General features: G+C 53.5%; 1 protein-coding gene across 2 annotated transcripts in view; it reads right to left on the bottom strand.

The window, feature by feature from the left end:
- Positions 1-690: 690 nt before the first annotated feature.
- The window catches only part of KCNK3 (potassium two pore domain channel subfamily K member 3), a 44845-nt gene continuing 29993 nt past the window's right edge, over positions 691-15542 (bottom strand). The window contains exons 1-2 of one of the 2 annotated variants that reach the window (XM_049903168.1): positions 8091-8586; positions 691-5980 (exon numbers count right to left, since the gene is read on the bottom strand). In XM_049903168.1, coding sequence (XP_049759125.1) covers positions 5061-5980; positions 8091-8334 — 1164 coding nt within the window. In that variant the 5' untranslated portion in view covers positions 8335-8586 and the 3' untranslated portion in view covers positions 691-5060. Of the gene's footprint in view, positions 5981-8090; positions 8587-15542 lie in introns of those variants that run through there. The other variant, XM_049903166.1, reaches the window with a different exon arrangement.

Genomic DNA, 15542 nt, shown 5'->3' with positions numbered 1-15542 from the left:
ACATTTTTAGGTTACCCCACTCACCAAAGTACTGTATAAGAAGTGACTATGTGATAAATGGCTATGCAACTTCCATCAAACCTATGCTGAAGACATGGGCCGTCCCGGGAATGTGCACAGTGAGGTGGATAAGAGCACCATCAGGCCTGGGTTCAAATTCCAGCTCTGCTGCCATGTCACTGCCTGATCTTAGGCAAGTGAGCTATTCTCAGCCTGGGTTTCAGCTGAGAATAAAAGCAGTATTTTATATTATTATGGCTTTTAGTCATAGGAGGACTTATAAGCTAAACTCCTTTTAGAATTGATGTAGGAGGGAGGGATCTGCCTTCTTTCTTCATCAGACAACTAGATTTCCACAGATCAGTATTTCCCAAAGTGTGTTCCATGGAACTCAAGACATGAAAGGACACTGCACACAGAGGGTCTGGTGTTTGGGATGAGTTTGGGCAACGTTGGGTTAAGAAAAGTGAAACTGCTGTCTTTGCTGCAGGACTCTTCATAGCATTTACTAAGCTAAGATGCCTTGTGAAGCTCCATGAAGGCACGACATGGGTAGTGCTTCCCCAAATTCATTTGACCGAGGAACCATTTTCCACAAAGCGTATTGTAGGACATAATTTGGGAGGGGTGGTTGTGCCTGGCTCTTTCTCTCTCAGCTCTCAGGAAGCTTCTGTCTCCGTGTGACGCTCCCACCGACTCACCACATCGGCCTGGGATGTTGGTATATTATACCCAACCCCTACCCTGCGGTTCTGGCTTTCTGTTTCTGTTGTGCTTTTATTGCAGGAGACCTCAGATGCTGTGTGGAAGTGAGAAGGGTGGGGATGGGGCCATGGACAATGTTGAGCCCTTAGGAGCTTCAGGCGGGGGCCGGGGTGCCACTCACAGCTGTCCCCGTTCTGATCACCCCCTAGGAAGACTGGGGTAAAAAACAGCCTCCAGGATTCCTTCGAGTTCTGTTTGTGATTATTTTGCCCCAGGTGGTTAAGAAAGGAGGACAATTGTCAGTTGTTTACATACAGCAAGGACATAAAGTCACCTTGTGCTGGCCACTGCTGACCTCACAAAGGAAATTGTTTCTGCTGTTATTGCATTTAGTTGTTCTAAGAAAGTCAGAGGCAGTCAGGCCATGGGCAGTGAGCCCCAGCTTCTGATGAGGTGGCCTCAGGAGTGGTGAGCAAATAGGAGCTGGCCCCGGTTCCACCATAGCCTCCCTGAGGGACAAAGGCTGATAAGGAGCCTGTCCCATGAGCTTGCCTGCAGCTGGAGGGGGCAGCCAGGTGCAAGGGACTGGAGCACTGACAGTGTCCTGCCTCCCAGGAGTGTGTGTGCCACCATTTCCTTCTTTGAACCCTGCACACACATCCCCTGCCCCGCCACCCTGATAAACAGGCTTCTCTCTGCATCTTTTAATTGGACCATGTGAGTAGGTGGGAGGACTGGGACCAAGGGCCCTTATCCCCACCCCTCCCCTTATTTCTGTAGTGTATTTCAGTCTGCGGGTAATGAACCATTAATAGGTAGAGAAATCAATTTAGATATCAATTTTAAAAAATGAAATAGAATAGAAAGTATTAGAGCGCATTGGATGTAGTAGGGGTTAGGTACTATTTCACGAAAGGTAGATACATAGATAGACAGACAGATAGACAGATGGATATGGGGTTGTGGTGCAAAATGTATTATTCTGGCTCATACTCAATGAAGTTGGGAAGCCACTGGCTAGCTGACTCTGGGCCTGGCTGCAGCTGGGCAGGGCGGATCTGCACCCTGGGTCTATCCGGGGCTCACACCAACTTACCACGTCGGCCTTGAAAACGTACCCCGAAGAAAAGTGCTTGTGACCTATCCCCTTTGAAAGACATTTCTGTGTCCGGAGCCTCTGCTGGAGGAGAAGGGCATCCCTGCTCCTGGCTGGCAGGGAAGCATTACTGCCGTGTCAGGGCCAAGCCAACTGCGGTGTGTCCAGTCCAGACTCCAGGCTGTGTGAGAAGAGAGCACTGGACGAGGAACGCTGCTTCACCTTCTAATCTTGAGTCTCATTCACTCCTGTGTGACTCAGGGCAAATGACTCGCCCTCTCTGAGCCTGTTTACTCATATACAAGGGGAGGATTGGACCAGGTGGTTTTTAAGGTCTTAGTGTGCCCTGGAAAGCCCTGGTGGCATAGTGGTTAAGAGCTATGGCTTCTTAACAAAAGGTTGGCTGTTCAAATACACCGGGTGCTCCTTGGAAACCCTATGGGGCAGTTCTACTCTGTCCTATAGGGTCGCTATGAGTTGGAATCCACTTGACAGCAACAGGTTTGGTTTTTGGTTTAGTGTGCTCTGATGGTCTGTCCCAGGATGACACTGAGAAACTCTGGATCTTCGGGGAAATCACAAAAGGGAACCCAATGCTGCCCACCTGCCTTCTTTCCTAAGGCCCCTGTTGTACCTGGGGTGTAACAGTTGGTGTGTCCACAGACCCTGATGGGACAGGGGGACAAAGCTGCTCCCTGGCAGCACCGTGGGTCTGTGATGATAGAGGCAGCTAGAGCCTGAGCCTGGTCTCCATGGACAGCATTTATTAGGCGCCATTCTCAGTGTGAAGACAGATAGGCAGGAGGAGCTGAGGGGAGGCCGTGGCAGCCACAGCCTTGGGAGTCCAGGGGCTGTCCGTGGGGGTGTGGTTGTAGGGGCTTGTCACCCACACCTATTGCATATTCTGTGGCAGTATGCCCAGGCATAAGGCATTGGGGAAGCAGAAAGGCTGCCTGCAGTGGGAGGGGGTGAGGAGAGAAAGCAACACCGGCCTTCCAGTTCCCTCGGAAAGATGCAGCCGGAGACTGAGCAGTCAGCAGCGCTCTGCCCCCAGGGCCATTCCACCTCCTCCCTCACCATCTCCCTGCAACTTTGGTTGTGGCTCCCTCGGGACTGACTGGATAGGACCCCTTGAGGGCAGGGTCACACACAGGACAGAGGCAGCCAACACTGCCTTCCCTCCAACATGCACACAGAGGGCACCACCCCAGGTCATAGGCCCTGCTTTCCTGGAGCACATGGGCAGCCAGCTACCCACACTGAGACTGGACTCACACACTTGCCAGACCAGGCTCTTCCTCCTGATGGGTTTCCAGAGGCCAGAGGACATGGCTGGAGTGGGCCTGAGGTTGATCACCCAGTGGGCCCCCCACTCCCACTTCCCCAATGCCAGCGCTGGCCTCACTTGGCAGTGCTGAGAAGCTGACATCAGACAGTATGGGAGGGCAGTATTGAGGGAGGGGAGGTCCTCTGCCCACTCCCTCTTGACGCTGTCCTGATGCTGTACCAGTTCCAGGATGGGTCCTGACAGTGGAGCCCAGGGTGTCCCCTCTGCCTGCTGCATGCTACCTGGGCTTCTGGATTATGGGTAGTTTAGGCAGTGGGCACACCAGGCCCAAGCTCCCCACCTGGGAGAGGTATTCTTTGCTGCAGCATCAGTTTATCCCTAGCTACTTGGGGCACAGGCACCAACAATGGCTGTGGGGCCGGGGATAGTACCCCAGTAGGATGATGGAACCCACCTAGTGGCTCTGTGGGAAAAAGACCTGGTGATTCGTTTCCCTAAAGATTACAGAATAGAAAACTCTATGGGGCAGTTCTACTCTGTCTCATGGGGTCGCTATAAGGTGGAATTGACTCGACCGCACCCCACAACAGCAATAGAATATGTCTGTCAGCTGTCTTGGCTGCTCAGCCTAATTCCCAAACCCCTAGAGCTGCAGCTCCTGGTCTTTCTTCTGTTGGACCCAGTCCTGCTTACAGGGCAGTGCAGAGACCAAGGGGCCTACCCTGCCTCAGGGGCTCACTCGGAGCCTCCCCTCCGCCCCTGACCCCAGCCAAGAGTAGCACAGAAGTGCCCCAGACCTTGAGCTTCTGGTTCTGGTTTAAGCCCCAAGTGGCCATCCAGTGCCAAGGGGGCAAGGCAGGAGCTTTGCTTTTGAGAGCAGGGAAGAGCTTGAAGGAAGGAGCACTAGACTGGGAAGATGCAGTCTGGGTTCTTGTTCCCCTTTGCCTTTTGCTGTCTGTGTCACCTTGGACAAGTCACTTGTCTGGGCCTCAGTCTTCTCACTTGTAAAATGGGAATGAGAACAGTTGCTCTGTTAATTTAACTGGGGTGTTGTGAGCCTCAAAGGAATGAGCAGCCGGGACAGGGTTTTCAGAGGCTAAAAATCACTCCATACATTTAAGAGATGGTGATTCTAAGCAGTGGCCATGGATGGCAAATCTGGAGTCTTCTGTCCCAGACTCCAAGGGCAGTTTCTCCAAGGATGGACCACCCCCTTCATCCCTCATAAGAATGTGGCTGGAGGTCAGTTAGCTCTCACAGCAGGGACCCCCTGCCAACCAGGAAGCCACTGCCTCCTCCATTCTTTCTCACCCCTTTTCCTGCCGCCTGTCTGTCCTTCCTTGCATCGGTCCTGCCTTCTGGGGGGTAGCTTTAGGGACTGCTAGGTTTCCACTGTCTCCATACTGCAAAGCCATGCAAAACAACACAAAAGGTAGTGGGAGGTTGGGAGACACAGCGGGGGATAAGGAGGGGAAGTGAGTTGAGGGGGTGACCCGGACAAAGACACCCTGGCTTTTGGAGCCAAGGGAAGGTGGAGCCCTGGCAGGACAGAGGTATAAATAGAATGCAAATGTACACGGAACACAAGTCACCTCCGGAGGTGGGGGCCTGGGGACCAGCAGGGCCTCTGAGGACTGAGGAGCTCCTTAGATTTCCAAAGGGATGGGGGAGACTCCCAGCTTCTGCTTTCCCGCCCCTGGACCCCCCAAGTTTCACATTTCTCAGAATTTGCAGGGCACAGATGGGGGCTCCGGGGGTTCCTCGGAGCCCGGGCTCCTGCCGGCTGGTGCGAGCAGGCACAGTTGGAGATGCAGGGCGGAGGGTGGTGAGGGGTGTGGGAGGTGCCCCACGGGGCCGAAGGCTGCTGGGCTTCCTCTTCGACGACCCCTGCTGCTGCTCTGGGGCAGGAGCCTCCCGCCCGGCCCCTGCCCAGCCCTGCCGCGCTCCCAGTGCGCCAGGCCCGCGGGGCGGTCACACGGAGCTCCTGCGCTTCATGAGGCCGCGGAAGGTGGACAGGCTGTGCAAGCCCGTAGACACGGAGCTGATGGCGGAGCGCGGCGCCGCGCTGCAGAGGCAGCGGTGCGAGGGAGTGTCACTGTAGCGACCGCCCCCTCCCGGCGACGAGTGGCTCTGCTCGACGCACGTGTCGGACGTGGAGAGGTCCCGCGGGATGATCATGGGGATGGAGTACTGTAGCTTCTCGCGGCTCTTGTACCACAGGCACGAGCACATGGACTGGAAGTGCAGCACCTCGGCGTACACGTTGCGGAAGCCACCGCCGCCAGCCACCGCGGTGGACGAGGCGGTGTCGGTGGTGTGCGCGCTGCCTCCAGCGCCCCCGCCGCAGCCCGCGCTGCTGCCGCCCGCCTGCCCGTTGCGCGTGAGCAGCGCGCGGTGCTCGGCGTCGCGCTTCTCGTCCTCGGCGTTCATGGTCATGAAGCGCAGCACCACGAGGTTGAGGAAAGCTCCGATGACCGTGAGGCCCGTGAGGATGTAGACGAAGCTGAAGGCCACGTACTGCGGCTGCGTCTGCAGCGCCTGGTCCTTCTGCAGCGCCACGTAGTCGCCGAAGCCTATGGTGGTGAGCGTGATGAAGCAGTAGTAGTAGGCCTGGAAGAAGGTCCAGTGCTCGTAGTAGGAGAAGGCCGCAGCGCCGATGCACAGCGTGCTAATGCACGAGAAGAAGCCGATGAGCACCATGTTGGCCATGGACACGTCGGCGCGCCGCATGCCCAGCCCCTTCTTGGCGCGGTGCAGCAGGTACTTCACGAAGGTGTTGATGCGCTCGCCCAGGCTCTGGAACATGACGAGCGTGAGCGGGATGCCCAGCAACGCGTAGAACATACAGAACACCTTCCCGCCATCCGTGCTGGGAGCCGCGTGGCCGTAGCCTGAGGGAAGCGGGGGAAGAGGAGAGAAAGCACATGCTGTTGGACTGCCTTCCAGAAACCCTCCGCCTTTCCCCTTTTCTCTCCTCTCCATCACCCCCACCTTGCAGATTGTGGGTCTTGTTCCTTCTAGCCAAAGGGAAGATGACAAACATGGCACTCCCTTGTCCCCAAGCAGTGTGCTAGTCCCGTTTCTTATGCTTTCTTATTTACTTTTGCGAGGGCTCCATAAGGTAGGTAGGAAGGAAAGAGGAAACAGCCTTGGGAGAGTTAAATGACTTTTCCAAGGTTTAGAAGGGAAGCAGCCTGCTTTTGCAGTAGTATCTGGCTTCAAAACTGGACCGTTTTGTGTATCTAGAGAACAAACTGACTCGTGGTGCTGCTGAGAACTTTGTCCAGAGGCAGCAGGGATAGCAGGAAGCATACTGGCCAGTCACTTGGGAGGCCTGGGTTCTAGTTCTGTGTCTTTGGGCCTAGGACACATTCCTTGTCCTTTCTGGGTCTCAGTTTCCTCAGCTATAATGGGAGGAGGTTAGACTGAATGGGTTTTGACATCTTGTTATTCAGTATGGGGAGAGGGAAACTGAGGCATGGATGGCTCCTTGATGATAGTTGGCAACTGTCTTTAGGGTGACTGGCCCACCAATGCCAGAGAGGGAGAAAGGAGATGTGCCCCTTGCCTTTACCCCCAGGTGTATGATTAGTGTTCTAGGGTCCTAGCCAGCCTGGGGGCCCTGGGCGCACCTTCTGTACCAGGCCCCAAAGTGAGGTCTGTCCTCATGGGGAGGTAACATTACCCAGGAGCCCTGGGTGTCCTCTGAGGTGTGTTTCCATCACTAGCCAGACACTGTACCCCCTTCCCCCCACCCAGCCCACACTGAGACAGGAACCAGGCAGAGGCAAAGCCTTACTCTGTGCCAGCCTTAAATGGCCTTAAGTCAACAATTCTTCTGTCTACCTGCAAGGGGAAGGACCTTGGATGGGAACTCAGAAGCTCCGTCCACAAGTTCTGGCCCTGTCACTAGTGGCTGTGTGACCTTGAGGAAATTATTCTCCCTCTCTAAGCTTGTTTCCTCATTTGTAAAATGAGGTCCACTGGCCCTGCTTCATTCACCGAGCTGTTGAGATATTTCTTTTATTAATAGAATTATGGTAACAAAATAATGGTGGCAACCTTTCCGTTTTTTTTTCTCCTTTCTAAGCTTTATCAAAACTTAACCAAATGCTTCTTCTGCCATGCAGCCTTCCTGGATTCCTCACAGTTGTAAGTGATCTCTGCCTTATTTGAGTGGGACTGAGAATGTTCAGCTTTTAACTCTAGGGTCAATATTATCAGCACTTCCTCCTCTGTCCCCCCCCCCCGCCCCCGCCCAGAGCTCCCAAATATATGCATACAGCTAAAGACTGGCTTCAAGGTGGGGCACTGCTGGACCTTGTCATGCTCCTCTCTGGCTTCCACCCTCACATGGCCAGTTATGCCCAAGGGGCCCAAAATATGTTTGATGAGTGAATGGCAGGGCAGAATACCATGTGCTTTGCTGTCAGATCTGAGTTAAAATCCTGACTCTACCATGGACTAGTCATTTTTTTTTTAACCTCTCTGAGCCTTGCTTTCCTCCTCTGTAAAATGGGGTTAATAAATACCTCCTGCTTCACAGGGCTTTTGGGAAGCGTGAGTCAGATAATGTGTGTAACGCACTTAGCCTTGAGCCTGGTACACATCAAGTGCTCAATAATGGCTCACTATGATTTTTTTTTTTTTATGATTAACAACGGATAAAGTGCCAGGTTTCCTTAACATTTCCGACAGAGCACCCAGTCTTGGGAGCAGCTCAGCTCCAGTAAAGCTGGCAACTCTGCCTACCCAGGGCCATTTGAACCTTAAATCTCAGAGAGGTCTGGGGACAGCTGCTCAGTGTGTGCAGCTGTGGGGTTGCTCTTGGAACAGGCTCCACTGTCCCTGCCACAGTGGGAAGCCAGTGACTCTGTCATCCCTTGCCAGGAGCCCCGCAGCTGAGCTGTTGAGCCACCGTGCCTGGCCCGTCCATGCCCCAGCAAGGTGAGAACAGATTGTGCCCGCCAGCTCAGCTGCGGCAGCCCAGCCACAACTCACCTCGACAGCTGGGCAGGCCCGGAGCCAGAGCTGCTGCTCTTCCCTTTCTTCCCTGTCCCCCAGGCCGCACTGCACAAGCATGGGGAGGGCACAGCACTGCCAACGGAGCTGGACAAGGAGTGAGGGTGTGGGCCTGGCCCCCACTTGACCATGTGTTGGCTGTGTGACCTAGGGCAGATCCCTTCCCCTCTCTGGACTTCACTTGCCTAGTCTGCACTCTGGGAGTTGAACTAGGGCTATCCATCCTGTCCCTGGCTGCTTGCCAGAGCTGCTGTTAGGAGTAAAGGAGAGACTGAACTAGAAAGACTATAGAACCTGTGGCTGCTCGACAGAGCAGTGGTGCTGGGATCCCGCAGATGAAACTGAGAATGCAGTTCCGGGAGGTGGTGATTACTGTGAAGGCCCCCCTCTCCACCACTGCCACCACCTAGCCCCGTGGTCCTTCATAAGCTGTGATTTCTCCTAGGTGCACCATTGTACCCCTCAGGAAATCCCAGGGCCCGCCTGCCTGGTGGCCTCACTGCTCACTGCAGGCTGCCCACCAAGCCCCTGCTCAGCTCTGGGGAGCCACAAGTCAGTGTCTGAGGCCCTCCCTGATCTGATTCCAGCCACCTTCCCAACTCCTTCTCTTGCTGGACCTCCTTCGCCACCACACAGGATGGCCCACCATCACTCCACCCCAGATACTGGTCCCCTTCTCCCCATAGGGCTTTTCTTACACTGCCCTCCTCCCTGATCTGCCGCTCAACTCCTGAGGGCCCTCAGCAACCTCATACTTCCCTGTCTCCCAGCTGGAAGCCACAGCTCCTTCCCTTGCCCTCCTGTTGAACTTGGTGACTTTTGAAGCAAGTAACACATCCGGGCTTCACCAAGGGCTCTCATCAGGGGCAGAGTCTCAGCTGCCACCACCATGGCCACCGCACTGTCCAGGGCAGCCCCAGCCCAGATCTTCGGGTCAGATGGCCCCAGAGTCCGCCCCCACTTCCTACCACAGGCTGAGGCTTAATAATGATAATCTCTTACCCTCAGATATATTTTAAACTTAATCTTCAAAAAATTCCTACAAGGTCAGTATTATGACTCCATTTTATGGTTGGAGTAATAGAGGCTGGGTGAGACCTAGTGAGTTGCCCAAGGCCACCCATCAGCCAGCACACTTTTATAGCAAATAAAGCAATCTCGGGTTTTCTGACCCAGTGCCCATTGTAATGCATTGGAGCCAATTTATAACTCCAAGAAGGGCAGTCAAGATGGGAAGCCGAGGCCTGGAGAGGAGAGCATTTCACTTGGAGCCTTACCCTTGGGCACCGCTCTGAGCTGGATGTGGGAGAAGCGGCAACGGGAGTGGGATGCCTGGGGAGACAGGCGCTTCCGGGTCAGCATGCCCCCACCCCTTCGCCTGCCCTGTTGTCACTGGGTGAAAGGCTAAGGGAGCTATGAGGACCTGCTGACGTCGGCGCCCAGGTTGGAGGGGTGCCAGCCAGGGTGGAGCCACTCCCAGGGGGCCCTGAAACTTCTGGGAAGTAATTGGGAGTTTGGCAAGGCCTGCCTGGCTGCCAGAAGGCCCCCTGCCTTCCTGGTCCTTGCGCACATCAGACTTGGGTTTACGGGGAAGAGGGGGCAAAAGGTGCTCCCCACCTTCTCCTTGCTGCCCAGTCCTGCCAGTCTCTGTCCTTGTGTGCCACTGACACGTAGTCTGCCCTCTGGGGCTGATTCTCTAGGGACCTCCTTTCACACACAGTACTTGCTGACCAGCCAGGCTCATGTCCTGATCTTAAGACTCAGCCACTGCCTCCCAGGCCTTCAGGGCTGCCCTGGCCTCTTCTATACCACCCGCCTTTCCCTGAATCCACCATGGACTTAAAGGCTCCCAGAACCAGAAAGGCCCTTAGCAGTCATTTGACCCAGACTCTACATTATACAAATGAGGAAATGGAGACCCAGAGAGGGAGAGTGACCTGCTCAAGGCCACACAGCTGGTGAATGGCGGAGCCAGGACTATAACCCAGGATGCTTTATTCTGAAACCAATGCTCTGTCCATTGCCCTCTGCCTCTGACTCTCTGTATGAACAGAGCTGGGCCTATTCACTCAGCCAGGGCCCAGCAGCCCTTACTTGGGAGCAACTCAAAGAGATGGCTCTGGAACCCGGCTGGAGATACAGAATTCACCCCAGGAAGCCACAGGGGAAGATAGGCACTGTGGTTGGAGGAAAAATGAGAGGTGGGAAGGGACCCCTGGGCCTTAGTTCTCTTTTCCTCCCAGAATCACAAACAGCTTAGAAGCTGGCTGGAGCTCCGTCTTCCAGGGAGATGCAGGGAGTTGGAGCCCTTACCATTCTCTTTCTGCTCTTTCTTTCTGAGTGGCCTATTTGTTCTAGTCAAAGTACCAATAGCCACTCTATGCCCTTGGTGATGGCCTTGGCTGGACTGGACTTGGCTGCCTTCCCCCCTCCCCCACTGGCCTCCCATGCCTGCCTGACCTCCTACCCCTGGACTAGCAGGCCACAAGGCCAGAACACTGGCCACAGCCTTGGGTGGAGGAAAAAGCACGGGACTAGGAGGCAAGGGATCTGGGCTCTGGCCTGGCCCTGACCGTGACTAGGTTTGTGCCTCCAGCAAGTCCCTTCCTCTCTCTGGGCCTTGGTTTTCCTCAACTGAGACATGGGAGGACAGGGAAAGATATGAGGTCTCCACTTTTTTTTATTGCTATGGATGCTTTTATTATTTTCTCTATTCATCCACCCATTCATACAGTCTTAATTTTGAAAGATTTTATTTATTAAATACGGTGTGTCGGTTAGCAGTGTAGGCACTGCATCATGTAAGCACTGAATACATAGTTGTTAAATTAACAGGTTAATTAATTGATGAATCCATGATTAATTTATTTTCCTATCAAAATTATTGAGAACACATCTGACAGAACTACTGGTTGGCATGGAAGACTGATTTTATGAGACAGAAATTAAGTTATTGTTATGTTTTTGAAATGCTGAAAATAGATGGGGGATCCCTGCAGTTTAGTGGAGGCTCTGGAGCTACACAGTTTTGTAACCTTGGCCAAGTTACTTAACTCTCTGTGCCTTAGTTTCCTCATTTGTAAGATGGGAACAATGAGGTACCTCATAAACCTGCTGTGGGGATTTGATGAGTTAGTAGACTTAAAATGCTGAGGAGATACAGCTCAATAACTATTAATTATTACTATGATTGCTTTGGGGAACCCAAGATTGAATGGTCTCTAAAGCTGCCTTCAGCACCAATGTTCTATGATAAATGTTTCCCAAAGTTAATTTCCTGGAACACCATTTCCATGGCTGTTAATAACTGCTGGGTGAGGAGAGAACCAAAAAAAAATCAAACCCGTTGCCCTCAAGTCGAGTAGAACTGCCCCGTAGGGTTTCCAAGGAGCAGCTGATGGATTCAAACTGCCGACCTTTTGGTTTGCAGCCAAGCTCTTAACCACTGCACCATTTGGTTAAATTAACTTGGGGAAATGCTGAGTTACACGGAATTTGCTGTTATTTAAGTGCAGGCTTTCTCAGAGCTACACACATGCTAACGTCCAAGGTCAGTTAAAGTTGTTCAGGAGAATGTGCTAAGTTTCCCCATTTGGCCATTGCACACTTTTCTCATAGTGCATATCGCTAGACAAATGTTCCGTAGAACACGGTTTGGGTAACACTTCTCTGCAGCATCAAGAACCTCTGAGGTCCTTCCAGGTCTCTGACTTTCAGGTTCTTTGCTCTCTCCCACGTGGGTGGCCCAGCCCTCTTGGGGATCAGAAACCCACAGCCCTTTCCCTTGCTAGGCTGTAACCTGTTTCCCTGCAGACCATGTTATCTAGTGTAAATACGTAAATACGGCACTGGCTAGGCTGATGTTTGCCCTGAGGAAGATGGATGAGGTACCCAAAGGCTGTGAACTTGGGGGTGAACTGGGCTGCTGCAAAACTGGAAATGCAGAGGGCCTGACCCCATGGCCCTGCCTGGGCCTGGGATGGGGCAGCCGAGATGATTGGGGACTAGAGAGTATGGGAGACAGAGGCAGCTTCAGGGCACTGGCTGCAAGACACAAATGCCTCCAGAGGGGTCAGGCTCTCCTGCTGGGCCTGCAGAGTGCAGCCAGGCCAGGGCCTGAGGGGCACCCAGGAAAGGCCCAACAAGGACCCTGCTTGCTCAGGGATCTAGGCTAGAAAAGGGGCTGCCCCCTTGGTGTGGAGCCAGGAGGTGGGCCTGAGGCTTCATGCGGCAACCTGATTGGTGTGTTAAAGGAGGTGAGGTAAGGTGGCTGACAGCATGCCCAGACCCCTGGGAGAGAGAGGGAGGAGGCTGCCTGGCTTGGTGGAAATGAGGAGAAAGTGGATACTCTCCTTTCCGCCCTTTAGGATCCATCTCATGCATCATGTTTTCTTCCCTGATCCTTCCCAGCAACTGGAGGGGCCTCCTTCTCTGCCTCCTCACAGCCCCACGTTTGGACACTTGCTCCACAGAGGGGCCCTGACAGGTGTCTGACTCCTGGAGGGCCAGCAAGTCCCTCAATGTCCAGCCCGAGGTTGGTGGGAGCAGCTGGTCAGAAAATGCTGCTTAGCGAAGTGAGGAGGCCCTTGCTGTCGAAGCTGAAGTCAATGGGGGGGGGAGATGGGGAGGGAGGGAGGTGGTGGTGGTGGGAAAATTCCCCAGAGACTGCCAGCTGGGGGAGGGGAGGTGGCCATTGGGAGGAGGGGCCTTTGGTGACTCATCACTCCTGCTCTCCCTGTGGCCCCCCCAAAACCGACCCCCAGGCCCCTTCAAAAGGAGGTCAGCTTCAAGGTCCCAGAAGAGGCCCCCCCACTCCCAGCCAGCCTGGCCAATCCCCCAGCCAGGCCTGGGAAACCACCAGGACTATGGAGCTGGGGTGGGGGTGGGGACCAGTGCAGAGAACTGGGTCTGGAGTTTGTCCCCCTCCAGGCCAGAGCGCCTGGAAGGACAGCTCTGAAGCACGTGCCCTCCCTCCCTCCGCCCTGCCCCTTTCCAAGGCCTCTCTTCCCCTCTTCCCATCTCCTCTTTCAGCTTTTCTCCCCACTCCCCACCAGCAGATCCCATCTTAACCCCTTCCTTCCTCCTGCGCTTTCCACTTGTGGGCCCACTGCTCTCTGCTATAGCTGTTCCCCATCCACCGGTACTTCATCACTCAGATTTGGGGGCCTCTGGTATAGCTTTTTTTTGGTATAGGGCAGCCCTCAATGCTCCCATCCCTCACCAGCCCCAGGCCCATGTGGCTTTGGGGGGAGCCGAGGGGGAGGGTGCTGGTGTCATGGAAAATCCCTGCAGCAGCCAAGGTCAGTGTTTGCAGACACAGCCTGGCCTAGAGCCAGGCCTGCCTCCCTGGCCAACTCCCTCTGGCCCATCACAGAGGCCTTCACGCAGGGGCCCTCAGGGACAACTGGGGGCTGCTCTAGGTGCCTGGGGGCAGGGGCCTCTGGAGCCATCAGTCTAGAAGTGTGCAGATTTGTAATTCAGCTTGCTCATTTTATATATGGATAAACGGAAGCCCAAAGAGGGGCAGGGACCAGGCCAAGGTCAATGGCAGAGCTAGGACTGGAATCCAGCGTCCTCATTCCAGCTCAGTCCTCCTTCTACTGGCCCACTCTGCAGAAAGGAGCATCTTAAAGTCTTTTTTTTTTTTTGATAGGCCAAGGAAACTGGGTTAAATGTCCATTAAATCCAGGGCTGGCTGGAGGGTGTGCTAGACTCGAAGTTGGTGATGGGGCCAGGGGCAGGAGACCCAGATGATGAAGCCAAGGTCCCTGACCTCAAAACGCTTTCGGTCTGGGAGTGAATCAGATGAAGCGTCTCAGTGAAAGCACTTTGAGAACTTCAGTGCCTGATACAAACAAGTTCTTATTTCATGAATTATTAACAGTGCGTGGCACAGGCGGTAAATGCTTTAGGAGAGATTTAAGCCAGTTGGCTGAAGGAAGGTTGGAGGTGGAGAACGTCTAGCTGGGTTGTCCAGGAAGGCTTCACGGAGGAGGTGGCATTTACACTGAGCTCTGAAGGATGTACAGAAAACAAGGGGGGAGCTGCTGAAGCAACGATAAAATACTAGGAAGACACAAGGCATGTTAGGGGCAGAGAAAAAAACAGGTCTGGTGGAGGGGGCTGATGGGTGTTCTCATCAATGAGGGTGGGGCGCGGACAGGGAGAACCTTAGAGATATTCCTACCGGTGACTCTGCAATGCCACTTCTAGGAAATCTCTCTGCTAGGAAATAACCAGAGATTGCAGCAAAGATTTATGAACAAGGAAATTTATAGCAGTATTTTCATTGTGAAAAATTGTAAACAGTCCAAATGCTCACCAACAGGGTTTGGTTAAACATATTAAGGTATATTTATGTGGCGGAATATTAGGCAGCCATTAAAGTGCTCTTCTTGAGGGGCGTTTTAGTTACCTAGGAACCTACCATATAAAGTTAAATAAAAGTGGTAGGGTACAACACTTTATGTGTAGTGGAATCCCACTCTAAATATATAAATATAAAAAATGTATAAACACACATGCATGCACACTTAGAAAAAGAAAAAAGCTGGAAGGAAATACACTAAAAAGCTTACAGAGTTTATCTCTGAATAACGGGCTCCTGGTTGACTTTAATTTTCTTTTTATACACTCTGCATTTTCTACAAAAAAATCTTTTGACTTTTATAAATAGAAAACAATAAATACTATAAACCTAACAACAACAAAAATTCTTCTGGTTTCCGAGGGGCAGAGTTCACTTGAATAGTGAAGGTTAGCGAGGTGGGCAAGGGCTCAAATCTGAAGAGCCCTGGAATTCGCATCTTAAATGGAAGGCAAAGAGGAGCCACCCAGGGCTCCTGAGAGAGGAGGGACACCCTCAGAGAGGCTCTGAGAGAGATTTTCCCTGGGGCATCCCTGTGCGGTGGGGGGATGGGAGGCAGAGGGTCCTGGAAGAGACCTCTGCCGGGGTCCAGAGGTCCAGGGCTCAGGCCTGAACTCGAGGGAAAGGGCACTTGGAGAGGTCAGGAAGGGAGAGGGGAGGAGGGTGGAGGGGAGGAGAGGGAGAGAAGAACGGAGGAAAGGAGAGAGGGAGAGAACCAAGGGGACCTGGGAAAAGAGGAGAGGGTGAGAACTGAGAGAGGGAGGAGAAGGAGGGGAGAGAGGAAGGGAGGGAGGGGGAGAGGGCCAGGGAGGAGGGGGGAGAAGAGAGGAGAGAGGAGAGAGCTTAAACAATGTGTGGCACCACATTTGTGGGTTGAAATTGTGAGCTCCAGGAGGGCAGGGATTTTTATCTCTTTTGTTCACTACTCTATTCCCCACATCAACTATGTGCTTGGCACATAATTGGCACTTAATAAATGCCTGTCAAATGGATGGATTAGGGTGAGGGGGCACTCAAAGACGAGCCCGAGGTCTGGACAGGGCGGAGGTGGGGAGGATGGAGAG

The sequence above is a fragment of the Elephas maximus genome, chromosome 12, assembly GCF_024166365.1.
Source record: "Elephas maximus indicus isolate mEleMax1 chromosome 12, mEleMax1 primary haplotype, whole genome shotgun sequence".
Lineage (NCBI taxonomy): Eukaryota > Metazoa > Chordata > Mammalia > Proboscidea > Elephantidae > Elephas > Elephas maximus.
This window is presented reverse-complemented; position numbering and strand designations above follow the sequence as displayed.